The sequence below is a fragment of the Gouania willdenowi genome, chromosome 2 (assembly GCF_900634775.1).
Source record: "Gouania willdenowi chromosome 2, fGouWil2.1, whole genome shotgun sequence".
NCBI classification, from domain to species: Eukaryota; Metazoa; Chordata; class Actinopteri; order Blenniiformes; family Gobiesocidae; genus Gouania; species Gouania willdenowi.
The window spans coordinates 746725-773150 of record NC_041045.1 but is presented as its reverse complement, the minus strand read 5'-3'; the positions used below and the strand labels follow the sequence as shown (position 1 = coordinate 773150).

The following is a 26426-nucleotide window of genomic DNA, read 5'->3' as shown; positions in this document are numbered from 1 at the left end:
CACTGTTTGTTTAAACGTTTATTGTAAATTCAAGACAAATACGACACAAAGATGTTTTTTTTAATTTAATATTTAATTTGTGTTCATATGTTAGAAACATGAAGTTGAGACATTTGTCAGAAATCGATCAGTAGATGACTAAAGTCAACATGGATAACGTTGTGATATTGATAGATAATAAAATAGATTTATGTGAATAAGGAAATCAAAGTTGGACGATGTCGACGATGTCGTTTCATTCGTAGAGGAATTGTTTCTTCGTCTTAAACCTGAACGGACCACGGTGTGAATGTTCCTTTCTCAGCAGGAGGACACTGAAACACACACACACACACACACACACACACACACACACAGAGCGTTATACAACATTTTACACACCAGAGGGCGCTGTTGGCCAACAAAAATGTACATATAAGTCGCAGAAGAGTAAAAAGTACTGATAAATTTTACTCAAATACAAGGAAGTCATCAAGGTTTGTCCAAATGTACAATTATTTTTAAATAAAATAACACCAATAAATTCAATTCAAAAATTAAAAAAATTCTCAGGCTCTAAATATAGATACATTTATGAACCTTTATTCTATGTTGTTTATGGTGCCGTGCATTACGTTTAATCTGATTGGTTGACTATGATGTGATGCATTACGTTTAATCTGATTGGTTGGCTATGATGTGATGCATTACGTTTAATCTGATTGGTTTTCTATGATGTGATCCATTACGTTTAATCTGATTGGTTGGCTATGATGTGATGCATTACGTTTAATCTGATTGGTTGGCTATGATGTGATACATTACGTTTAATCTGATTATGAAATAAACGATGGTGTTTACCAGCTTTGTGAATTGGTCGCTGCAGGCGTTGCGGATCCTCTCGGCGGAGGCGGGGCTATCCAGCCTGAAAGGACCAATCAGGGCTGACTCCGCCCTAGCCGCGCTGATGGCGTCTTTGATGGCGAAAAAAATGGAAGATGCCAAAAATAGCGGCGGCTCTCCTACAGCCTGATAAAATAAGGATAAATTAAGATACAATAGATTAAGATATCTATAATTCAATATAATGAGTTAAATTAGGATAAGATAAGTTAAGTTAGAATAAAACATATTAAGATAAGTTAAGTATGTTTCGACAACTTTAGATTATTAAATAAGATAAATATTAATAAAACAAGATATGATAAGATCAGTTAAGATAAAATATGTAAATGTTTGTTAAGATAAGTTAGTAAAAGATACGTAAAGATAAGTTAGAATAAAATAAGACAGGATAAGTTAAGTCAAGACAAGTTAGTGAATAAAGTAAAAAAAGATAAGAACAGTTCAGTTAAGATAACTCAAGATTAAGTAAAATAAGACTTTAAATTAAGATAAATCAGGATTTAATAAGGTAGGATAAGATCAGCTGAGTTAAGTTGCATTAAGTTATGATCAGTTGAGATTAAGATATCTATAATTCAATATAATGTGATAAGTTAGAAAAAAGAAAAGATAAAATATGTTAATTTACGTTAAGATAATACAATAGGATAGAATAAGTTAAGTCAAGACAAGTTATTTGTTGTTTATTTATTTGTTTAGCTGTTTATTGTTTGTTTAGTTGTTTGTGTTTATTCAGTTGTTTATTGTTCATTTAGTTGTTTATTGTGTTTATTCAGTTGTTTATTTAGTTGTTTATTAGGTTTATTTAGTTGTTTATTGTTCATTTAGTTGTTTATTAGGTTTATTTAGTTGTTTATTGTGTTTATTTAGTTGTTTATTTAGTTGTTTATTAGGTTTATTTAGTTGTTTATTGTTTGTTGAGTTGTTTATTGTGTTTATTTAGTTGTTTATTGTTTAATTAGTTGTTTATTGTTTGTTTAGTTGTTTATTCAGTTGTTTATTGTGTTTATTCAGTTGTTTGTTGTTTAATTAGTTGTTTATTGTTTGTTTAGTTGTTTATTCAGTTGTTTATTGTTTGTTTAGTTGTTTATTGTGTTTATTCAGTTGTTTATTGTTTGTTTAGTTGTTTATTCAGTTGTTTATTGTGTTTATTCAGTTGTTTGTTGAGTTGTTTATTGTGTTTATTTAGTTGTTTATTTAGTTGTTTATTGTTTGTTGTTTGTTTAGTTGTTTATTGTGTTTATTCAGTTGTTTATTGTTTGTTTAGTTGTTTATTGTGTTTATTCAGTTGTTTATTTAGTTGTTTATTGTGTTTATTTAGTTTATTGTTTATTTAGTTGTTTATTGTTTGTTTAGTTATTTATTGTGTTTATTCAGTTGTTTATTTAGTTGTTTATTGTTTTAGTTGTTTATTGTTTTAGTTGTTTATTGTGTTTTTTGTTTATTTAGTTGTTTATTGTTTGTTTAGTTGTTTATTCAGTTGTTTATTTAGTTGTTTATTGTGTTTATTTAGTTGTTTGTGTTTATTTAGTTGTTTATTGTGTTTATTTAGTTTATTGTTTATTTAGTTGTTTATTGTTTGTTGAGTTGTTTATTGTGTTTATTCAGTTGTTTATTTAGTTGTGTATTGTTTATTTAGTTGTTTATTGTTTGTTTAGTTGTTTATTGTGTTTATTCAGTTGTTTATTGTGTTTATTTAGTTTATTGTTTATTTAGTTGTTTATTGTTTGTTGAGTTGTTTATTGTGTTTATTCAGTTGTTTATTTAGTTGTGTATTGTTTATTTAGTTGTTTATTGTTTGTTTAGTTATTTATTGTGTTTATTCAGTTGTTTAGTTGTTTATTGTGTTTATTCAGTTGTTTATTTAGTTGTTTATTGTGTACCTTAGAGGCAAAGATGGCCTTGTGGTTTGGAGCGTCTCTGAGCAGAGACACGGTGAGCTCAGAGGGAATGTCTCCAAAGGCTGGGATCTTATAGGACCCTGGACCACGGCTGAGCAGAACCCCCTGAGGAGAGTAATGGAGCTCCTCCAGCGTAAACAGACCCAAACCCTGAGTGAAGGCCCCCTCCACCTGCACACATCACGTACCGCACTTTACCTTCATTGACACACTAGTGAGTTCAGGCGTGCTGCACACCTCACTGCTTACTTTAATCATTCCCTATAATATGAAACATTAACAACACCAGCGCTCATTCATCTTGTTCAGAAAAAGTCAGAGGTGAAAATTTCTCTGATATTCTACCTCCAAGAAAAAAAATAACTATAAACACAAAACAATATAAAACAGCTAAAAATAACACAAAACATAAAGAAGCTGAAAAACCACAAAAGACAACAAAACAGCTGAGAAACAACACAAAAAAACTCCATAAAACTGTTGAAAAATTGCACAAAACAACATCAAACAACTGTAAAAAACCCCACAAAAACTGCTGAAAAAAAACCATGAAAAGGCTGAAAAATGACATAAAACTGCTACAAACTACAGAAATCAATATAAAACAGCTAAAAATAACACAAAACTACATTAAAAAGCTGAAAAAATATAGAAAAACAACAGACAACAAACTGAGGAGAAAAAAACCAAAACAAACAAAAATCTACAAATGTTGTAAAAAATAAATAAATAAATAATTAAAAAAATAATAATAATAAATGCTAAAACATCAACAATGTAGTTAAACCAGCATCCACTGTCAGACATACTTTTTACAGTAATTGTTTGTTCTCCCATTAATTATTACAGTAAATGTCTTCAATAAGACAATGAGTAATAATTAGAAAAACTGACTGCAAACTAATGTCTAAATGTAATATATTAATAATAATAATAATAATTATTATTATAATTTCCCTCACCTGTCCGATATCCAGAGCAGGATTCAAACTGTGGCCGACGTCCATCACGATGGTGCTGCTCAGATTCTGTTAAAACACACAATTATTGTTATTATTACAGAACTGTAATCATGTAATTGATAACTAATTACAAGTATGGCATAAATATAATTGTAATTTCAAAAATCTGTTGCTGTCGTAATCATATTTGAATTGTAATTGAACATGGGTAATTGAAAATGTATTTGTAACTAAAAAATGTCATTGTAAATAAAAATCCTGGCCACTGTAATTGTAATTGAATTGTGGGTAATTGAAAATGTAATTGTATTTAAAAACTGTAATTGACCCCAACCCTGCACAGAAGTCATTTTACTGTGTGAGAATTATCCACTGTCTGTTCTTTATCGTTTCTACATTTAAATTTGTTGTACCTGTACGTAATAAAACAGAAAATTAATGTTTTATCATAAACAAAATTAAATGCGCTTTTTTCCTCTGAGACTGAAGTTGTTTTGGTTAGCTTAGCATGTAGCGGCGCTGACTCAGCGACCTACCGTGTGAGCTCCGGTCAGACAGTCGATCTCCACCTCCGAACACGCCACGCCGTAGCTGAAGTAGTGGAAAACTCGACCCGAGTTTGTCTCAAAGTCGTAGCCCAGATCTGGAGTCCTGATGGAGATACAGCGGCGTTTTACTTTGAAAATCATCTTTGTGAACATCTTTTTACATTTGTGGGGAAACCAGCAGATGTTTTCTAACCTCGACTACATTTTAATCATTTATTAATTATAGTGCATCAGCACTCATGTCACTGCAGAGGTTAGTAGAGCGGCAGAAATGACTCCACCCAGGCACAGAGAACATCAAAGGAACAGATCAAAGAACATACATTTAATAAGGGAGAAAAAGATCAAAGGGCACAGGCCAAGTGTGAAGTGGCCCAAAGCTGCAGATAGAAGAGGGTGGGAAACGGTTCTGGGCCTGGAGCTCAGGATTGACCACCCTGTAGCTGACCACCTTTGATGAGGATGCCTAGTAATAAAAACACCTCCTGATTCAAAGGAACAGCACTGATGATGCTCTCACGCCACTGTCACATAGTAAACCTTATGTTGACAACCACATTCTGGCACAAAGGACAGTTTAACAAAATGAAATCACAATTATAATCACAATTATTTATCATATTTGGTCAAATTATCAGGTTATCGATTATCAGGTTTATATAATCATGACGACCAAAATCGTGATCACGATTAAAATTCCACTATTTGTGCAGCCCTAGTCCAGGGTTTAATGATTCAAAATGTGATTTTTATGCTATTTATTGGTCAAAATGTATCAATTTGTTTATTAATAATAATAATAATAATAAATTCTCTTTAAAAGTGTTCTTAACAACCAACACCGTACAGAGTACAACAACTACAATAAAATAACAAAATAAAGTAAAGTGACGTCTGTTGACACTCACTTATAGAAACCGTTGGCACTGAGGCTGACTCTGTCGAAGTACGCAGCTTTCACCTGAAACAGCAGAACACACACTTTATAGCTCCAGTATTATGATATTGATCAGCTGTTTGTTAGTAAATGTGTCTGCGTGGCATTTTGTATCAGCAAATTTAACCCAGAATAGTCTTTATTCAGACTTTATTGTTAAATATTTAGATTTATATCACATAACACCATTTTGATTTTTTTGGTCCATATTGCCCAGCCACAAATGGCGATATGAGGCGATGTAACGGCTGCTAAATATGAAACCGACTGCGATCGTTCACGCTGCTCTTCAGATTATCTTTAAACAGAATGTAAAGATATTAATTCAGCGTACTTTCACTATGTTTGTTTTAACTGTGAGGTAGTCTGAGAGGGAGGAGCTCACATTCTTATAGGGTAGGAGGAGCCAGAACTGTCCCGTTTTACAAAATGTGGAATAACAACGGGGGGAGGAAACCGAACGTTTCCACGTTTGTCCCTCTGAACGAGGCTAAAGGTAACGTACGTCACTGTTACGTAACACTGGCCCTTTAAGGAGGAAGCTGAAGCGCCTCACCCAGTCCTCCCATCGACCCGTGGGGTTCCTCTTCCTGTACGGCTGCAGACGCTCCCAAAGCTGCTCGCAGGCGTTCTGCACGGCCGCCCCGTTCAGGTCGGAGGAGGCGGAGGCGGCTGTGGGGCTGGTGTTAGGAACGGTGTTGGTGCTGGTTTCACTGACGTAGATCTTTGAAGAGGAAACGCCCAGAACTCTGCTGGCAACCTGAAATCACAGAGTATTCTCCTTCTATCTTATCTCATAGTATTCTTCTTTTATGTATAATGTAACTGCACTACATTAGAAAGCCTGTACAATAATAACGAATCGTTATATACTTATTTTGTGCAATTATTCTAATTGTAAGCTGATATATTGTACAGCGCCTCATTCATTAATCTTATGTAGCTTGTTTGTCTGTTCTATTGTATTTCATGTTTAGTGTTTATTCAAATTTATATTTTTGATTCAGGATTCTTGTTTTCTAAAAAATAAAACAAAATAGTCAAAGACAAAGATATTCAGGTTCTTGTGTGACGAGGAACGCCCCCTCAAATCTGGCCTAGGCACCAAATAGCTTAGGACGGTTAAATGAACCATCTTTAAATGTTTATTTTCACTGAAACATTGGGACAAATGTTTTCAAGTGTTGCAGATTGGTTATATGTTATAAATAATATGATAAATAAGATTTATTTTCTAAAACGCAAGGTGGATTTTTGTAAAGTATGACATATTTGTTACATTTTATAATCAATTTATGTGATACAATTAGTTAAAAGTAGTTTTTTAGTAACAAAGACAAAAGGAAAATGATCATTTTGGGGATGGGGTCAAAAGCATTTTTCAGTTATAATTACGTCTTCAATTACCTGCAATTTTTTTTTTCAATTACAATCAAATAACAATATTTTTTTTTAACCTCAGAAAGTCAATTACAATTAATCACAATTACTGAGCCTGAAATAAATAACCTAATCCTAATAAAAGTTAGATTTCCTCTGATGTTAGCTTTCTGTTAGCATCTCTAATGCTAACGGGTCCTAAATCAGCTGTAAAATACACTAAAAACTAATATCTATCATCTAATTTATTTCCTATCTATTGATTACCTTTTTATTCGTCCTAATCCATGAAAATATAGGTTTTAATATCTTTTGTGTGTTATTTGTGTCAGTATACCAGTAGATTACATTTTTTTATGGGAAAATTTGGGAATACTTGATATAAAACATATTTAAATAATTATTAACGTGCAGAATTGTACATAGAACTGTAACTTGGCTGCCCTAGTTTTGCATTAAATTATAAATGACAATTTTTATAGAATTTTCACGGCAATTACAATTACAAAGTCAATTATCTAAACTCAGACAACACTTCAGTTTATTAATCTGTGATTCACACTGATGTTAAATTATTTGGTATTGATTATATATATATATATATATATATATAAAGTCTTGTACCTGCACCATCTTGGTGTGCAGTCCTTGTCCCATCTCCGTTCCTCCGTGTGTGAGCAGCACAGAGCCGTCAGTGTAGATGTGAACCAGAGCGCCAGCCTGTGGACAGAAACAAACATTGCGCTCGCACTCAGAACCACAGCGAGCTGCCGTGCGTGATGCCCTCAGACCTGATTCAGGAACAGAGCCGTGAAACTGATGCCGAACTTGGTGGGAACGATGGCGAGGCCTCGTTTGCTCCAACGATTCTTCCTGAAACACAAGGCGAGAGTTTCTGAGCGTTTACCGTCTGAGTGATGTGAGCTGTGCTGTCACCTGTTGAACTCCTCCACGGCGCTCTGGCGCTGGTTATAACGTGATCGTGTCAAACACTCGGTCCAGCAGCGCTTCAGAGTAAACTGATCCAGGATCTGATTGTAGGGAGTCGAGTCTCCTTCAACGTAAAGGTTTAACTCTCGCACCTGAAGAACAAAACAACACGATAACCAACAAACGCACTGCACAGCTCACTTCACTCATTATTTTTAGTTAATTCAAGTTTTAACCTCTTAAAAATCACATACCCATAATAATTAACATTTTTCTAAGCTTCTACATGACCGACATGGCTCATTTTTTTTCAGATTGAAGTAGGACTGTTAGTGGTAACAGATGATGTGAAAGTTTAGAAATATATGATAGTGAGTGACATTAAATTATGTTTTAAATACAGAAATCTGTAGTCCACCCCAACAAATAATTGAGATTTACATCAAATATAAAGCCAATTCTCATTAACGAAGGCTATAAATGAAGAAATAATTGAACTAATTTATAGACATCAACTGCAGCAAGTTTGGTGATAATAATAAACATTAGGCCAAAGATACACACGTTTTTGTACAAAAAAGTTCAGGCTGAATCCCACTTTGCCACAACTGTGCTAAAGTGTGTAACTGTAATCATTGTTAGTCTTACGTTTGACAATTAGGTGTTGTAATTTGGCTTAAAATAAACACATATCCATTTTTATTCAGGTTTCTGCTGTGCCATGCGTAATGCTATTTTTGGTTCCACTTTTTGATGCCGTTATGCATGTGTCTAGAATCAGATCAGAATATTTGAAATTTCAGAAATTTCTAGCCTGTAGAAATTGGTGATATCAAACACTATGGGGGTGGGATTTAGCCCTGGCTTATAAACTGTAATAATGACATGTTGTACCTGGTAAGCCGGTAGATTCAGATTCTGAGCCACGTCAGTAATCCAGCTCTCGGCTACCATCATTCCCTGTGGTCCCCCAAAGCCTCTGAAGGCCGTGTTGGATGGCAGGTTGGTGCGACAAACGAAACCTTGTCCTCGAATGTTTGGTATGCTGTAGGAGTTCTCCATGTGGAACAGAGCACGTTCCATCACCTTCAGAGAGTAGAGAGTCGTCAGCGTATAGTCGAACCAAACCAGGAAGCATAATAGGATTTAAACTAGACAAGTGAGAATGATCAATGCTGGAATTGTCAAACAAAGACAAATAATAAAATAATGTATTAGATAAAAAACAGACACTCACAGACAGAGAAAGATCCAAGGAGTTTCCTGCGTTGCTGTAATACGACACATCCAGAGCTACAAGCTTGCCACTGCTCATGAAGCCGACCTAAAAACAGTGAAACAGACCAGTATTAATCACATGTTTCATCACCAGGACAACCAACAGAGCATTTAGTGTCCTTCCTGCCTTGTATTTTCCATAAAACGGGTGTCGTCCACCTGTGATTAACATGTCCTCGTCACGGTCCAACATGCACCTGACAGGCCTCTTTAACCTGAGTTACAGACATCACAGAAACATCACACAAACAGTAATGAAAATTCACAGAAACACCAAAGAAATATCAAGGTAAACTGACAGAAATCACAGGAAAAAATCACTAAAAAGTCAAAGAAACATCAATGAAACATGAAAGAAATTTAAATGAAACATTAAAAAACATCAAAGGAACTTTAAAGAAGCATCAATGAGACATCAAAGAAACATCAAAGAAGCGTCACCAAAATGTTACAGAAACAATTATGCTTTAAATATACACCAAATCACAGAAACATCACCTTACAATCAAAATAACTTCAGTAATTTAAAAAAAAAAGAAGTGAAGAACTTAAGTGAAGGTGGCTTCTGACTGACGTACTTGTTTGCAGCTACTGCGACAACAGTGGACAACATGGTGGTCCGACTCTCCTTCCCTCCAAAACCTCCACCCATCCTTTTAACTCGAACCAATATCCGGTTCTCCGGGACCCCGAGAACCTTTGCCACCAGAGACTGAAGAGACCAGACAGTCAGTGCAGGGTAAAGCACACCAGAACCAGAACCAGAACCAGAACCAGAACCAGAACCAGAGCTGTCTTTGATCAAAACTTTTAACTGTGTCAATTAAAACCTTTAAATATGATTTGTCAAATATTCACTGGTTTGTATTTGTCGTACCTCTGTTTTATAATTTTTGTTGCACTTTTTTTTTATCATACCTGTGTATAGTATTTTTTGTTGTACTTTGTAGTTTTTTTCGTACCTGTGTTTGATAGTATTTGTTGTAACTATATTTGGAAGTTTTGTCGTACCTGTGTCTGGCAGTATTTGTCGTACTTGTGTTCTGTAGTTTTTGTCAGATCTCTGTATATCAATTTTTGTTGTACTTGTGGATAGATGTTTTTGTAGTACCTGTGTTTAGTAGTTTTTTATCGTACTTGTGTTCGGTAGTTGTTGTCATAGTTGTGTATAATATTTTTTGTTGTACTTGCAGTTATTCTCATACCTGTGTTTGGCAGTTTTTGTCGTACTTGTGTTTGCTAGTTTTGTCGTACTTGTGTTCGGTAGTTTTTGTCGTAGTTGTGTTCAGTAGTTTTGTCGTACTTGTGTTTTCTAGTTTTGTCGTACTTGTGTTCGGTAGTTTTTGTCGTAATTGTGTTCGGTAGTTTTGGTCGTAGTTGTGTTCAGTAGTTTTTGTCGTACTTGTGGTTGCTAGTTTTGTCATACTTGTGTTTGGTAGTTTTGTCATACTTGTGTTTGCTAGTTTTGTCGTACTTGTGTTCGGTAGTTTTTGTCGTAGTTGTGTTCGGTAGTTTTGGTCGTAGTTGTGTTCAGTAGTTTTTGTCGTACTTGTGGTTGCTAGTTTTGTCATACTTGTGTTTGGTAGTTTTGTCGTACTTGTGTTTGCTAGTTTTGTCGTACTTGTGTTTGCTAGTTTTGTCGTACTTTAGTTTGATAGTTTTGTCGTAGTTGTGTTCTGTAGTTTTTGTCGTACTTGTGTTTGGTAGTTTTGTCGTAGTTGTGTTCGGTAGTTTTGTCGTACTTGTGTTTTCTAGTTTTGTCGTACTTGTGTTTGGTAGTTTTGTCGTAGTTGTGTTTGGTAGTTTTGTCGTAGTTGTGTTCGGTAGTTTTGTCGTACTTGTGTTTTCCAGTTTTGCGGTACTTTTTTGTTGTACTTGCAGTTATTCTCATACCTGTGTTTGGTAGTTTTTGTCGTACTCTTGTTCAGCGGTTTGTGTCGTACCTGTGTTTTGGAGGGAGCCTGTGTGGAGACAAAAAGCTCCATTTCTCCGTCTTCTCGAGGAACAGCGAGTGTGACGTTTGTTTCTAGGTAAAAGTGTTCCTGTCCTCCGATGTGCATCTCACCTGTCGGACAGAACAATAATCGCACAATCCAAGATTTTTTTGTCTTAGCTTAAAACGCCATACACTCATACCTTCCAGAACGTGGTCGGCCTGTTCAAACCCCGCCTCTAAGTCTCCCCTCTGAATGGTCCTGATTGGCTGATAGAAGGACTTTGCAGCAATGGCTTCCTGTTGAACAAAAACCAACGTGTAAATAAAAGCTGCTGTGTTCTGATTGGTCGGCAGCCAAAGGTGAGTCTGACCTGGATGGTGACGATTGGCTGCTGCTCTTTGTACTGGATCTTTACGGCTCTGGAGGCTCTCTGAGCGTGTAGCTGAGTGTCAGCTACCACCGCACCAATCACATGACCCACACAGGTCACCTGACCACAGGAAGAGATCACATCAACCACCTCACAATGGTTCTAGAACGTACCACCTTTCTCAGACCTTTGAATGCAAGTCCTCCTTTAAGTCTGACTACAACATTTTACTATTTCTGTGTAAAAATAACTTTAGATCATAATAATGGAATGAATGAGTGATAACACACATTTTAAATAATCTCATTCAGTAAATAATGAAACCGTATTTAGTGTCTCAATAGATTTATTGAGGAACCAAGACTGACTCTTCAAATTAATTTCTATCATCATTTTGTGTTTTTTGTGTATTTTATTGTTGTTTTTGTGTGTTGTTGGTAATATTTAAATAATTCTCTCTCAGTGTGTGTTTTTGGTGTCGTTTCTTATGTCGTTTTGTACGTTTCTCTGTTATTTTGTAGTGATTTTCTGTGTTTTTCTCTTATTTAGTGTCTTTGTTGTTTGTCTGTTCTTTTAATTATTCAGTACATTTTTGTCTTGTCTTTATTGTCGTTTTGTGAATCGCTGGTAATATTTAGTATAATTATCATTTTGAACAAAAAATTAACATTATGAAATCCCATATTTTTAATGTTTTTATTTGTTTATTTTCCTCTCTCTCTCTATCAAGTACCCCCTGTAGTGCCATCGCGTACACGTACCCCCATTTGAGAAACACTGAGCTAAAAGAAAGCCCCCTCATTGGTGGGACGACAGGAACTCACCTGTTCGTGGGCAAAGACGGTCTCATCGTATTCGATTGTCCCGGTGGCGTTACTGCCTGGAACGTCTGTGGCAAACAGACAACACACGACACCTGGACACTGTTCAGCCTCTGAGGCATCGACACAGCTGGACACACACACACACAAGTTACACACAGACTGTACACACTGTTACAGGTGTGCTACAGGTGTGCTACAGGTGTGTGTGTGTGTGTGTGTGTGTGTGTGTGTGTGTGTGTGTGTGTGTGTGTGTGTGTGTGTGTGTGTGTGTGTGTGTGTGTGTGTGTGTGTAAGTGCGTTCCAGGTATGTTACAGGTGTGTATTACAGGTGTGTATTGTAGGTGTGTATTACAGGTGTGTATTGTAGGTGTGTATTACAGGTGTGTATTGTAGGTGTGTATTACGGGTGTTTATTACATGTGTATTACAGGTGTGTATTACGTGAGTGTATTACAGGTGTGTATTGTAGGTGTGTATTACGTGTGTGTATTACAGGTGTGTATTACGTGTGTGTATTACAGGTGTGTATTACATGTGTGTATTACAGGTGTGTATTACGTGTGTGTATTAGAGGTGTTTATTACGTGTGTGTATTACAGGTGTGTATTACGTGTGTGTATTACAGGTGTGTATTACGTGTGTGTATTACAGGTGTGTATTACGTGTGTGTATTACAGGTGTGTATTACAGGTGTGTATTGTAGATGTGTATTACGTGTGTGTATTACAGGTGTGTATTACATGTGTGTATTACAGGTGTGTATTACGTGTGTGTATTAGAGGTGTTTATTACGTGTGTGTATTACAGGTGTGTATTACGTGTGTGTATTACAGGTGTGTATTACGTGTGTGTATTACAGGTGTGTATTACGGGTGTGTATTACAGGTGTGTATTACGTGTGTGTATTACAGGTGTGTTCCACTCACACTATGGTAGCGTGTGCCTTGCTGCTGGTGATCAGTGACAGGTAGAGCTCGTTTTCGTACAGCGGTATGTCGTCGCAGTACAAGGCCTCACCTGTGGCCTGCTTCATGGCTGACAGGTGCATTATGGGACGGCCGACCACGTCGTCCTCACGCTGGTTGTCTGGCACCGCCTGCAGGTAGAAGGAACCATCACACCACGACCAGGGCTACACGCGGTTAATTTACGGTAAATTACGACGATGATTTATGCATTGTAGAAATTTTCACAATAATTTAATAAATAAATTTAGCATTTTTAGGAAAGAACACAATCTGCAGTTGTTGACTCCCGCTACATGATGTAAGTTTTTTTTTAGCTTTTTTCAAATTTTCATTAAAATACGCCTAAATAATATTTTTAAACTGCAGCTAATAAAATCTTAAACAATTAACAACTTTAACAAAACCAGAAATGTGAACATTTACTTTATTATTTCCATAACAAAGTAAATACATTTTGAAATAGATACTTTTAATGTGTAATGTTTGATGATGTTACTTACCTGTGTGAGTAAAATAACAGTGATGTATGGTGTGTTTGCTGTACCTGGTAAATCTGAGTACTGGACGGTGTCACATGACGGTAAACCTCCGTCGCAGAAACACAGTTGGGGGGAACTTTTTCCACTTCAACGCCCTGAAAACACAGGTTTTTACTCTCAATAATCAGACTTATTTTTATATCTGTGGATTAAATACATCTACTACAACATGTTGAACAGCGGACACCTGTGTGTGGTGGACTCACCTGTAGGCGGAGCTTCTGCAGCACGCTCAGGTAGAACTTGTAGAAAAGGCTGAGTGTCAGAGTGCAACGGTAGCTCACCATCCCGCCCGGCACCGACGGCTCCAACACCAGCTCCTCAGCCAATGAGCTGCAAGCCTCCTGCAGAAGCTCCTCCCCCCAAGACCTGAGAGACAGCAGACAACATTATTAGCCCCGCCCACCATAGGGGGAGTTTGAGATTCTTGCCAGGAGGGGCAAAAGAAAATATATGGACCGCCTACACTTTCACACCAACCACAATGTGTGAAACATAGACAACAATGTAAAAATGATCAGTAACATCATTGATAATGTTGTCGTTACTAATGGTTACCGTCCTAGCAGTCTGCTCGCCGTCTTGTGGGCGAGAAGCGTAGTCGCTGCCATTCCTCCGTAGCTCAGCCTCAGCTCGTCCACCACGCTCGTGTTCGGGACGAACGAGACGCTCATCGCCGCCGTGACGATGCTGATGTCGTCCTCGCGCCGGGGCGACTGTTTGAAGGCGGAGACGAACTGATGCTGTGGAGGAAGAGATGAGGCTGAGCAGTTGCTAGGCAACGCACTGAGAAACGGACGGTTGCAACGTCGCAGTTGTTGTAGCCAAAGATGCTAACAGTAGTTTAACAAAACACCATGAATGAAATAAATAAGTAGATGAAACAAAAATAAATACCTATACTAATATAACTAAATAATTAATGTCATAATATATATAATTCTAGATAGATAGATATATGCAACATGTAATATATAATAATTATAAACAGAATACAATAGATAACAAATAAATATTGTTTCATAATAAATTTGTGAATAATTTTTAACGTTATATTTGTTTTTTACAGACAATGCTGACAGCGGTTTCCATGGAGACAGCATACCCACCTTCTTACTGTACGGTATGTGAACAGAGACCAGCACTTCCTGTGGCCTCAGGGCCGTCTTCCTGTAGCCGCTGAAGAAAGTGTGGTCCATGTGAAGCTCACGTCTGCCCTCTGCAGGAGGCACAGGGTCAGTCCATCCCTCAACTATACACATCTAATACATCATAAATATATTCACCTTTGTCCCTCACAGAGAGTCTGCAGCCGGCCGCCATAAACACTGGGTTCAGGTCAGAGATGGGACTGGCTGTCATTATGTTTCCTCCAACAGCCTGAAAATAACACATTAGCATTAATTATCATCATTTCAAAGTGTTTTCTGATTAAAACCTGTAAAATGTGATTGATGATGCAAATTTCGACAATTTTAACTAATCTGACTAAAGATTCCGGTCGATTCGGCAGCACAACGTGGCTGAAGTCCCTCCTCTTTGTGTAAACCACTTTAACTTCCACCAGAATCACCATTTAGTCTGGTTACAGACTGTGTCACAACAGCCAAACTGACTCTTGGGAGCCAAATAGTGATGAACGTGTCTCACGAACGCAACAGTTCAATGATTTCCTGCTGTTTTATAAAGACTTTTAAAGAAAATAATCTACTATTATATATGATCTATAATAGAGCTTCATTACAGGTACCGTATAAAACGGTAGCAGTGCCTAATATCGTTGGTGCTAGCGCCTCCTGGTGGTATCTCTACGCACAATCGTACACATGAGACTCTTCTTTTGTATCAAAAGTCATCGATGAAATTTTCACAGGAAAAAAAATATTTATTTATTTTAGGATTTTTTTTATTCTTGTTTTAAAAACTTAAACTGATTCTCTGTAATATTCTCTGCACTGGAAACCTTTCAAATGTGATGAAATTATCCATATCTGGTTAAATTATTGTGAATCTGAGCTCTTTTCTGTATTGTTATGAAATAATTCAAAGGCAAATTGACCAGTTTATGCAAAGTTATAGAAAATCTCAAAATGACGCAACTTTTGCAGTAGTTTTTTTTTAAAGCTGCTGCAAAATCAGGCATTTTAGGACGCAACAATCACAGAAATTGGCCACGAAATCCCAGAGGGACTAATAAATAGAGTTATGCTCTAGTGGTCAAAAGTTATTATAACAGTTTTTAAACCATGTTGAAATGTTATTGAGGGTTTTTTATATATAAAATCATTTTCTGCAGCTTTGGTTCTAACATATTACTGTTAGTTTTGTGTTCTACTTCAGGTGTGTACTATAGGTTCTCAGTGAAATGGTCCCAAACATTTGAGACTTTAGGTTGGTTCTTCGTCTGTTGCACAATTCTTCTTCACGGTGTATTTCTTAGTTGTGGGTTTAGGTTTCCTGTTATATACGTGTTCATAAAAAGGAAAAGCAGCTACTGTTACTGAATAACAGGCACTTACAGCCACGTTCCTGATCTGCTGTCCTGCAAACCAGCGTAACTGTTCGAGAACGGCGAGGAAGACTTCGGTCTGATGAGGCGGAAGAGTCTGAACAGCTTGCTTCAACACCGCCCCCATGTGGCTGAGAGAGACAGCTGCACCAAACAGGATGCCTACACACACACACACACACACACACACAAGCCACACCTCGGCTAAGCTATATGCTTCAGTCTTGACGCACTGTATTAATCCAGTAACAGAAGAAATGTTGATGATATGTCATTGTTCATTATTTATTTGTTTTTTTTAAATTTTATTTTGTTTTTATTTGCAATTTATAACATTCAAACAACTTATAAATGTAAGAAAATAAACTAAAAAAATACATAAAAATAAATAAATACAAAAAAATAGAAAAAAGTTTTTCTTTTCTGTTAATTTTTTGTATTTATTTATTAATTGTTCATTATTTAAAACATAAGAAGCTGAGATCTTATAGATATCTAAAGCCAGACTCACCGTCCTCCACGTGAGTCACTGAGTTCAGTTCAGGAATAAACGTTGGAGCCAAAACAACAGGATACACCATATTTTTAAACTTCACCTCAATACCTGCACAAAACAGAACCAGTTTGACCCATTGATAAGACTAATAATAAAACATATGATCAATAATTGAAGGAAGTGTTTGCACACACCTACTTCCGTGTTTCCAACCACTATTCGAGCTTCTGGATGTTTCCACTTTAGATGCAGAAATTCATCCAAACTGGCTGGCTGCAGCCATGTTGTCCGGTCGCCACGGAAACATAACATACGCGGCGTTTGACCTTTGGAGAGAATCTATAGTAAAACATGAAAATGTTATTTACGTAGCAAAGTAAAAGTACCTATTTTCTGTGTTCAACTGTACACTACGTAAAATTGTACGCATGGTTATATTAAACTTTAAGTATGTTTAACTGTACATTACGTTAAACTTTACGTATATGTTTAACTGTACATTACGTTAAACTTTACGTATATGTTTAACTGTACATTACGTTAAACTTTACGTATATGTTTAACTGTACATTACGTTAAACTTTACGTATATGTTTAACTGTACATTACGTTAAACTTTACGTATATGTTTAACTGTACATTACGTTAAACTTTACGTATATGTTTAACTGTACATCGCATTAAACTTTATGTATGTTTAACTGTACATTACTTTAAACTTTATGTTTGACTGTACTATTCTATTTTACACTTTAGCGTATGCTCTTTTTGTTTATTGTTGTTTTTGTTTACCATGAGCTCGGGGGGGAAGATGACCTCCTGTGTTGGGTCAAGCGGGACAAACTCAGCTGTGTCAAAAAGAGGCGTGGCTTCCTGTAGAAACAAAGGCATAGTTTAAAAACCAATGAACATGAAATCTATGTTTCTTACCTTCTACTTACCTGGTCACAGTCGTCTCCTGCTGTGCTCCCATTGGTCAGACAGCAGCCGTTGTCACGACGACCACAGCAGCCTCCGTCCTTTTGGGACAAAACACGGCGTCAGAGACGCACAGCGACCATAAAAACTAGTTCTGGTATTAAACAGTTTTTCACTGTTTAATGGACTGGTATGAACTCTTTCTGACTTGTGTTTGAATTGGTTTAGAACAGTTTTTTGGACTTGTTTAGACTGGTTTATGGCTGTGTTTTGAACTATTTGGTCTGGTTTCTCACCACAGTGAGGGTCTTGTAACCTTCAAGGATGGGGCGGTATCCAGTGCAGCGACACAGATTTCCTTTAAAAACAAACATGGGTCAAATTACGTACTGTACGCTGACGATGTTGGACTCTACATGAACAAAGAAATCGATGAATATAAAAGGTATAACTCATGAACCTTGAAAGGCCTCCTCCACGTCTGCCATGCAGGGGGAGGAGTTTGTCCTCAGCAGAGCGTACATGGACATGACAATTCCCGGAGTACAGAATCCACACTGAGAGCCGTGACTCTTCGCTATGCGCTCCTGAAAACAATAACATAACTGTGTGACAATCTGTTGTTTCGATAAGTGACGCCACACAATTAAATCTGACGGAGGTTTTGCTGAGTCATGATGAGTCTAATAATAATCATCAATAATAAAATTGCGATGAATCGACTATGGATTTATTTCTTGCCTGCACAGGATGAAGCTTTCTCGCCACACTGCCAATGCCCTCCACTGTTGTCACGGCAACCAGGTGCAGAGAGCAGAGCGGGGCGAGACAGGCGTTAACAGAGAGATGACTGTGGGCGGGGTTAAGAACGGTCACATGACATCACAGGTAGGTTCATTTAACAAAAGGGGAAACACGTAGAAGAAGAAGAAGAAGAAGAAGAAGAAGAAGAAAAAGAAAAAGAAAAAGAAGAAAAAGAAAAAGAAAAAGAAAAAGAAAAAGAAAAAGAAAAAGAAGAAGAAGAAGAAGAAGAAGAAGAGAAGAAGAAGAAGAAGAAGAAAAAGAAGAAGAAGAAGAAGAAGAAGAAGAAGAAGAAGAAGAAGAAGAAGAAGAAGAAGAAGAAGAAGAAGAAGAAGAAAAAGAAAAAGAAAAAGAAAAAGAAAAAGAAAAAGAAGAAGAAGAAGAAGAAGAAGAAGAAGAAGAAGAAGAAGAAGAAGAAGAAGAAGAAGAAGAAGAAGAAGAAGAAGAAAAGAAAAAGAGAAGAAGAAGAAGAAGAAGAAGAAGAGGTCTAAAAATAAATCTATAATGTAAAAAAATAAACTGACAAATGTTTCTGTGTACCTCCTGAGAGGTACACGTACCCCAGTTTGGGAATCATTTTTCTAATGTATAGCTGCCTTTGGAAAGCACTTTGTAACTGTACTCTATAAATAAAGTGTATTTAGTTTATTATAAGGCACTATTGACACAATCAGAAAGAATGGTTAATATTTTGGCCTGGTTATTTATTTTTTTGGTATTGGAACAAATTTAGATTGGAGACAGAAAGATATTAAACATTATGTGTGGTTTGACGCATCCTAACACACACACCTATATATATATATTTATATAAAGTATCTGTGTGTATAAAGGATACAGCAGCTGATTTGTGTGCTGTTCGTATCGAGATAACATGACGGTACACGCTCCACATCCACCTTCAGCACAGCCAAGCTTGGTTCCTGTGAGACCCACTGGACACACACACACACACACACACACACACACACACACACACACACACACACACACACACACACACACACACACACACACACACACACAACACACACACACACACACACACACACACACACACTGTCTGTTTTAAATGTATAGATGGTCTTAAATAACAGTTGTTATAATAACAATAATAAACTCTGTTGGTTCGTAATGATAACAGTTAAATTATGTAATTTTAATAATATGTCAGGGTTGGGCTCAATTGTAATAATTACAATTATGGCATAATTATAATTGTAAAAATCTGTTGCTATTGTAATCATAATTTTTTATTGGACAGGCAATTTACATTAAATTTACATTTTCTCATGTTGTTTATACATAAAAAAAAAATACATATATATATATATACTGTATATACATACAATTTATTTTGAAATGTGAAACTAATTACAACCATGAAATCATACTTATGTATTAAAATGTAAGACTTTTGGAACAAGGATTGAAGACATTTTAATGACAATTATGACCTTATTTTCAGAGTTTAAACACGTGTTTGTTATAAACCTTTAGTTCCAGGGGGCGTGGCCTTGTGACCACCAGATAAACAAACGCAGACTGTCGCACTTTGAACGTTCGATATGTCCGACGCACTTTAAAGTTAGACGCTTGTTAAATGTTTGAAGAGCTGAGTCAGCAGTTAATGTGGCATCAACAGTAACCATCTGGAGATCACATGACCTCACCTGCAATAATAATGACACATATATAGTAAATATAGGTTTTCATATAGTTAATTATGTGTAATTACCTTTTTGGTAAATTCTACAATATTTAGCAGCCATTTTTATATTATAGTGTTGGTGGGTACAGTTAATATTGCTGCCTTTAGTATTTTCCAATAACGATATTAATCCGATACGATATCAGCATGAATCACACACACTCTTATTAATGATTTTGTAGTGTGGAATGTTTGTTTATCTTATTCTGTATTTATTTTTTCTACTGTAATGTGTGCACTTGTATTTAATACTTATATAATTTCTTTATTTGTTTAGCGTTTATTCTTATTATAATATTATTATTTATTGTATTATCTATTGTAATATTTATTAGAATTTATTCATATTATAATTATTTATTATTTATAATACTATTAATAGTTTTATGTTGTTATATTATAATTGTAATATTATTATTGTATTTTAATATTTATTATTATATCAATGTAATATTTATTTATTATAAAATATTTTTGGAATCGGACGTAAAAACAAGGCTTGTCATCTGCATAAATCACTGTAAATATATCTCATCAAAGTGGGAGTGGCTTAGGTTTTTTAGTCAAACATGAGGAGATTTTTCTCAGAAAATGGTTTAATGTACATTTTAAACATCAGGGAAAATATTGAGAAAACTAAAATTCATATATTTTAGCACCAGAAAAAAGCAGCGTCTTCATATATGTGCTCTTATTTTGAAAAGAACAATTTGCGGTCTCGTGTATTTCTGTTTTTTTGGTTTTAAAAACAAACATTGATGTTTGTTTATCCTTTTTTGACCCTGATGAAGAAATATACCTTGAATTTAAATTGTGAAAATCTAAAAAAAACTTGACAATTGTGGATTTATTTGTAAATATATTTGAGACAATATTTCCTAACAGCGTTAGCAGAGCTAAATATTCAGTAATCATGTGATACCAATGAATTATTACTCATTACTCAGAAGAATTATCCATTAACCTCAACGTCCCAGTTCCAAATGTTGCAATAAGTGCATGTGAAAAACAATACAAAAGGATCTACTATGTTTAGGTTTATTTAAATGTTGGTTTTATTTTGTTAAATGTAGTTTATTAGGAATAGAGGAAAATAGAGAAAATACATTTAGAACATTTAGAAGGATAAACAACATGTGGTAGAAAGTGAGTATTTTAGTGTATTTCCTCATTAATCAATGAGTCAAACATCATTTCATCCAAACGTTTGTTTTTAACTGCGTAAACACTGGGTTTGGTAACATTTTGGTGCATTGCATTGTGGGATATGGAGTCCCATAGACATATGGATGATAGAAGTGTTTTTCCTTCATTCTTCCCGTGATTTTTTTGTGTTTTTTTCACCAAACAATAAACACAGTAATCAGTGACTCCACATCCCACAATGCAACAGGCCAAAATGTCAACAAACAAGAGCTCAAAACTAACTTTAAAACTACAATTTCAACCTTTTGCATCGTTTTTTGAAGCAAATGATCATCGATTTATAGATCAACGAGGACTTCACTATGATTTTAACTAATAAATAAATGTATTGGGCAGCAGCAGCTTCACATTTATGAAATGTTTCAGCAATAAAATTCTCAAAACATCATAACTGCTGTGTATAGATTAACCAAACCTCATGATGTAACGTCATATTTTCTTTTACTTTGGTTAATGTATAAAGTAAATCTGGTTCATCTTTTATTGGTTTACAAACATATGATTTGACCTAATCCATATTGTTACATTTTATTTAAAATATCAACATTTTAACCTACGATAAACTGACAGCTTCACAAAAAAATTGTATCTAGTTAATATATATATATATATATATACTGTATATATGTATACAGTATATATAAATACTGTATATGCATTCAACATTTTCTCTTTGAAAAGCTTCTTTTTTATCTATTTAATAACATAATGTTAATGCATTAGTATCCCGTGTGTGTGTGTGTGTGTGTGTGTGTGTGTGTGTGTGTGTGTGTGTGTGTGTGTGTGTGTGTGTGTACATTTTCTCCTCAGATATGACAGCAGCGTCATCTCAGGATCAGCGTTCTCTTCAACAATCTGCAACACACACACACACACACACACACAGTCAACATGTTTGTTTATAGAAGTCATATAACCTGATGATAACATCTTTATCCTGTTTGTTTAAAATAATCAGCTGCTTTTTAATTCTATTATTATTATTATTATATTTCATATTTTTTTATTTAAAAAAAAGAATAAAATAATCATAATCACAGTTTGGAACCACTGAAATCCAGTATATAGTTAATATATATAATCTAAATAATGTGAATCTCACAATCAGTTCCACTTTTAGTATCTGTTATATCACCTTGTATCGCCTTAGACATGATGTGACGTGTTTGTGACACAATGCGACGCAGCGGTTGGACTAAACAAATGAATGTCCCCTTATGTGCACTATTACAGATCCCCTTACGTGCACTATTACAGATCTCCTTACGTGCACTATTACTGATCCCCTTATGTGCACTATTCCTGTAGTTATTGGGGATAAGGAGGAGGAGGAGAAAGTGGTGTTTGAAACAGCTGACTGACTCCGCTGCTGCTGCTGATGTGATAAACACAGTCTGAAGCAGTTTTTGTCTGACTCACAATAACAATAGTCTCTTAAATATCCATGTGTTTTACTGTAATGTGCAGTTTTGTGGTTGAAAACAGTAACAACAGTGTGTGGATAGCAAAATAAAACCACTTTAGCGAACACTGATCTCCCTCTCAGAGTGAGGCATGAAGTCTGCATCTATAGACACGCCCAAAGAAAAGAGCGTGTGCACATGCATCGCTGCAATGATTGACAGCAGCAGACCAATCAGAGGAGGGCGTTTGCAGGGCTGCACAACGTGAAGTTTTTAACATCAAGTGAGTAAATATTAGCCCATGTATCCTTGATATGAAGGATGTCACATAAACGAACTAGTAAAACCTGAGACAGGTCAATGATTCATTAATGTGTGTCGTTAACTAGTGATACAACTGTCTGGTACTGGTTAGTGAACGCTGGAAGATTCACGAGTCTTTAACCCTTGTGCACGTCTTTAAATGTACGTACACGTGTACACAAACACATAAAAGTGCAATAAAAATATACTACATTCATTTTATTTTAACTTCCACTACTTCAGACATATCCATACATATAACATCATCATTTTCAAATATTATACTTTTAATTCTTTTATCATGAGAACCTATAATTTTACACTAAATATGCAGTGTTTCCAAAAATGAATGAGGGCCAAAATGAAATATTTGTGATGAAAATATTACAGCATTGATACAATATGTTACTAAGTGTCAGTATTATGTATAATATATCTATTTTTCTATATATTTATAATACACAGGACTTTGGAATTATGCAAATAAACATGAAAAAAACAATTTTATAAAACTAGCCTTAAAAATGATCAGAATATTGAGAGGAAAACAAATAAAAACACCATAAATATAACTTTTGGTCACAAATTTGCTCTGAGGGTTAAAGTGAGTAATTGAGTTCAGATAATTGACTTTGTAATTGTAATTGGCATGAAAAAAAAATAAAAATAAATTGTTGAGCCATGTTACAGTTCTATATGTACAGTTCTACACATATGTAGTTAATAATTATTAAAATATGTTTCATATCAAGCTTTCACACACATTTTATCATTTAAAACAATATAAATCTATAGATATACTGACACAATAAAGGCTCATACACCCACATCATAAATATTAAAACCTATATTTTCATTGATTATGAATCCTAACAAGGTAATCAATAGATAGGAAATAAATCAGATGATAGATATTGTTTTTAGTGTATTTTACAGCTGATTTGGGACCTGTTAGCATTAGAGATGCTAACAGAAAGCTAACACAAGAGGAATGTTAACTTTTATTTTTATTATTTATTTCAGGTTCAGTAATTGTAATTAATTGTAATTGAACTTTAGTAATTGAGAATGTAATTGTAATTGACTTTCTGCGGATAAAAAATAATTGTAATTTAATTGTAGTTAGAAAAGAATGCTGTTAGCTAATCAAATCAAACCCTGGGTGTAGCTAATAATAATAATAACAGTGACTCCATTGAAGTCCATTTGATTTTTGTGTACTTTAAGATGAAGTTGTGTATTTTTCTCACCTTCCGACCGTTAACAAAGAACACCAGACGGTCAGAGACGGCCCGGGGCCCGGTGTTGGCTCCGGTTCGGTCCCCCATGGTCACAGCACCGAGGTCAGTCCGTGCAGTGGCGGGATGCTCGCGCTCATCACCGGGGCCGAAACAGGCGGGGCGGGGCTTGGGAGGATAAGGGGAGGGGGTGTGGAGGTGATGTCACCTGCCCCTCCTCTCAGGTTAGTAACGGATCAATGACCTCGGTAAAGGTCAAAGTTCACCCTGTACGGAGAGCAGCACGAGCCCCGTGATAAAAGAGATAAAAGAGCAAGAATGTGTTCAATGTCACACACACACACACACACACACACACACACACACACACACACACACACATACTGAATAATAAAAAGAACAGACAAACAACAAAAACAGCTGCAACACACAGAACGACAATAAAGACACACTAAATGAGATAGAAACACACAAGATCACTCGAAAATACACACAAAAAATATATAATGACATAAGAAACAACCACACCAAAATCACACACACTGAGAGACAATAATTTATGACACCAACAACAGAACAAAAACACACAAAATAAGAGAAAAATATACTGAATAATAACTAGAACAGAAAAACAATAAAATGACACAAAATGATGATAGAAATGAACATGAACTGAAAATACAAGGATCAATGTTGATCTCACGATGACTGGAAATGATAAAAACTATGAAATAAATCTATTTAGGAGGCATTAAATACTGTTTTATTCACTTGTGTTAGAACTCATTTATTCCACCATGATGATCTATAGATGTATAAATGTAGTAGTTGGACATAAATAAGAGAAATAGGGTATTTGAGCTGATATATATTGTCATCTTTAGAGACACAACTAGTAAAACTAATTCATTAAGTTTTTCTTAAAGTGCCGACACCAAAGAGTCACATCTTAGTGCTGACTCAGGACTCATAAATCAAATTGCTTGTCACCATAAACATGGATCCTCCGAGTACTCCACGAGGCAGCAGCTGACTTTTATTTTGAAAGCATTTCCTACCTAACCCCTGAGTTTCTATTCAGCACTGTTGAGAGAATCAGTGATAACATCTTGAACTTCTTTAAACAATTATAGAAAAAGTTAACCCCTACCCCCACAAGCGCCATGAGATGACTTATTATTGTAATTTGCGCTATACAAATAAAGTTGAATTGAATTGAAAACAAAAGTACAAGATCATTTATTATTTTCTTGCCAGAAACAAAACAAAACAAAACACAACCAAGATGGAAAAAAACTTTGACTAAAACCATTGTTGGATAAAGAACTAAAATAACCCCACCTAAGCTGTCCTCGCTCAATGTAGTCACATGGCTGAGCTCATCCAATCAGCGTCTCTGATTGATTCCAATCTGATCGTCGTCTCTCCCTCCTGATTGGTTCCACTGCACCATGTGACCTGGGCATCCTAAATCGATTTGTGACTGACAATAGAAGCTTTTTTATGTTAAAACATCATAAAACACTGGGTTTAAATCAACACACAGAGCTTTGAAATTAATTTATAACTAATATAAAAAGTAATAATATTGAAATAAATGACAAATAAAATATACACAGATACAAATAACAATCACATGGTAAATAATTAGATCAGCACACACACAAACACCTCTGTTTGTAAACGTTCATCTCTATATTGTGTTGGTTTACTGGTTCTGAGGTTGATGAGATTGCAGGTTCTCTTTGGAACAGACATCCACACTGAGGGAACCGACTGTAATATTGGTACGAGGTGTAAGTAAAGAATGGCAAAAAAAGAGTTAGCGGGTGGTACGTAAAGGTAAAATGTTGCTTAAATGGGCCAAATGTGGCAAACAATAGTGAAAAGGGCAAAAATGTGAAACAAAAAGAGGCAAAATGTAGTGAAAAAAGAAACAAGTGCTATTTATTGGATAAAAGTTAGTTTACTGGGATTGAAAGTGTCAAAAATTGGATAAAAGTATCAAAACGAACTTGCAAAAATAGACAAAAATAAAAATGTTTGTCCCAGTCCACCCCTGGTACCAGGTAACTGACTGTCTGTAATGTCTGTAGATCTTTTCTAGTGTCTCTGCAGAATCTAGAACGTCTGTAGTGTCTGTACGAGGTGATATGCTGACTGACTGTATGAGATGGACTGACCGTCTGTCTGTAGAGTCTATATGAGGTAGACCACTGACGTAGACTAACTGTCTGTGGTGTTTTGTTTGTTGTGTCTGTACTGTATAGACTGTCTGTAGTGGCCTGATAAAGTCTGGATGAGGTGTACTGACTGACTAAAGTGTCTGTAGACTGTCTGTAGTGTCTGTTGTGGCCTTATGAAGCTTCTACGAGGTGGAAG

The 26426-nt window shown here is 35.6% G+C and overlaps 1 protein-coding gene across 1 annotated transcript; it reads right to left on the bottom strand.

The window, feature by feature from the left end:
* Positions 1 to 84: 84 nt before the first annotated feature.
* xdh (xanthine dehydrogenase) lies at positions 85 to 26393 on the bottom strand. The gene is made up of 36 exons (XM_028463652.1): positions 25386 to 26393; positions 24057 to 24311; positions 21898 to 21955; positions 19022 to 19118; positions 18124 to 18232; positions 17843 to 17969; positions 17679 to 17740; positions 17406 to 17483; positions 17257 to 17337; positions 16659 to 16803; positions 16480 to 16572; positions 15979 to 16130; positions 14746 to 14839; positions 14569 to 14678; positions 14018 to 14202; positions 13666 to 13828; positions 13465 to 13554; positions 12879 to 13048; positions 11953 to 12079; positions 11129 to 11248; positions 10958 to 11054; positions 10765 to 10886; positions 9400 to 9533; positions 8949 to 9036; positions 8781 to 8867; positions 8438 to 8629; positions 7550 to 7695; positions 7405 to 7486; positions 7238 to 7333; positions 5790 to 5993; positions 5205 to 5257; positions 4285 to 4399; positions 3749 to 3814; positions 2769 to 2957; positions 841 to 1008; positions 85 to 314 (listed from the first exon to the last, which is right to left on the bottom strand). The coding sequence occupies exons 2-36, from the start codon at positions 24132 to 24134 to the stop codon at positions 264 to 266; spliced, it is 4029 nt and encodes a 1342-aa protein (XP_028319453.1). The 5' UTR covers positions 24135 to 24311; positions 25386 to 26393; the 3' UTR covers positions 85 to 263.
* Between the last annotated feature and the right edge of the window lie 33 nt (positions 26394 to 26426).

Bases quoted from the DNA above. Each gene is read 5' to 3' on its own strand.
- xdh (XM_028463652.1), bottom strand. From the start codon at position 24,134: ATGGGGGACCGAACCGGAGCCAACACCGGGCCCCGGGCCGTCTCTGAC. The intron at 13,049-13,464 runs GTACAGCAAACA...TTCTACCTGCAG, and splicing joins CCAGTACTCAGATTTACCAG to GCGGTGCCAGACAACCAGCG. The intron at 5,994-7,237 runs GTACAAGACTTT...CTGTGATTTCAG, and splicing joins TGCACACCAAGATGGTGCAG to GTTGCCAGCAGAGTTCTGGG.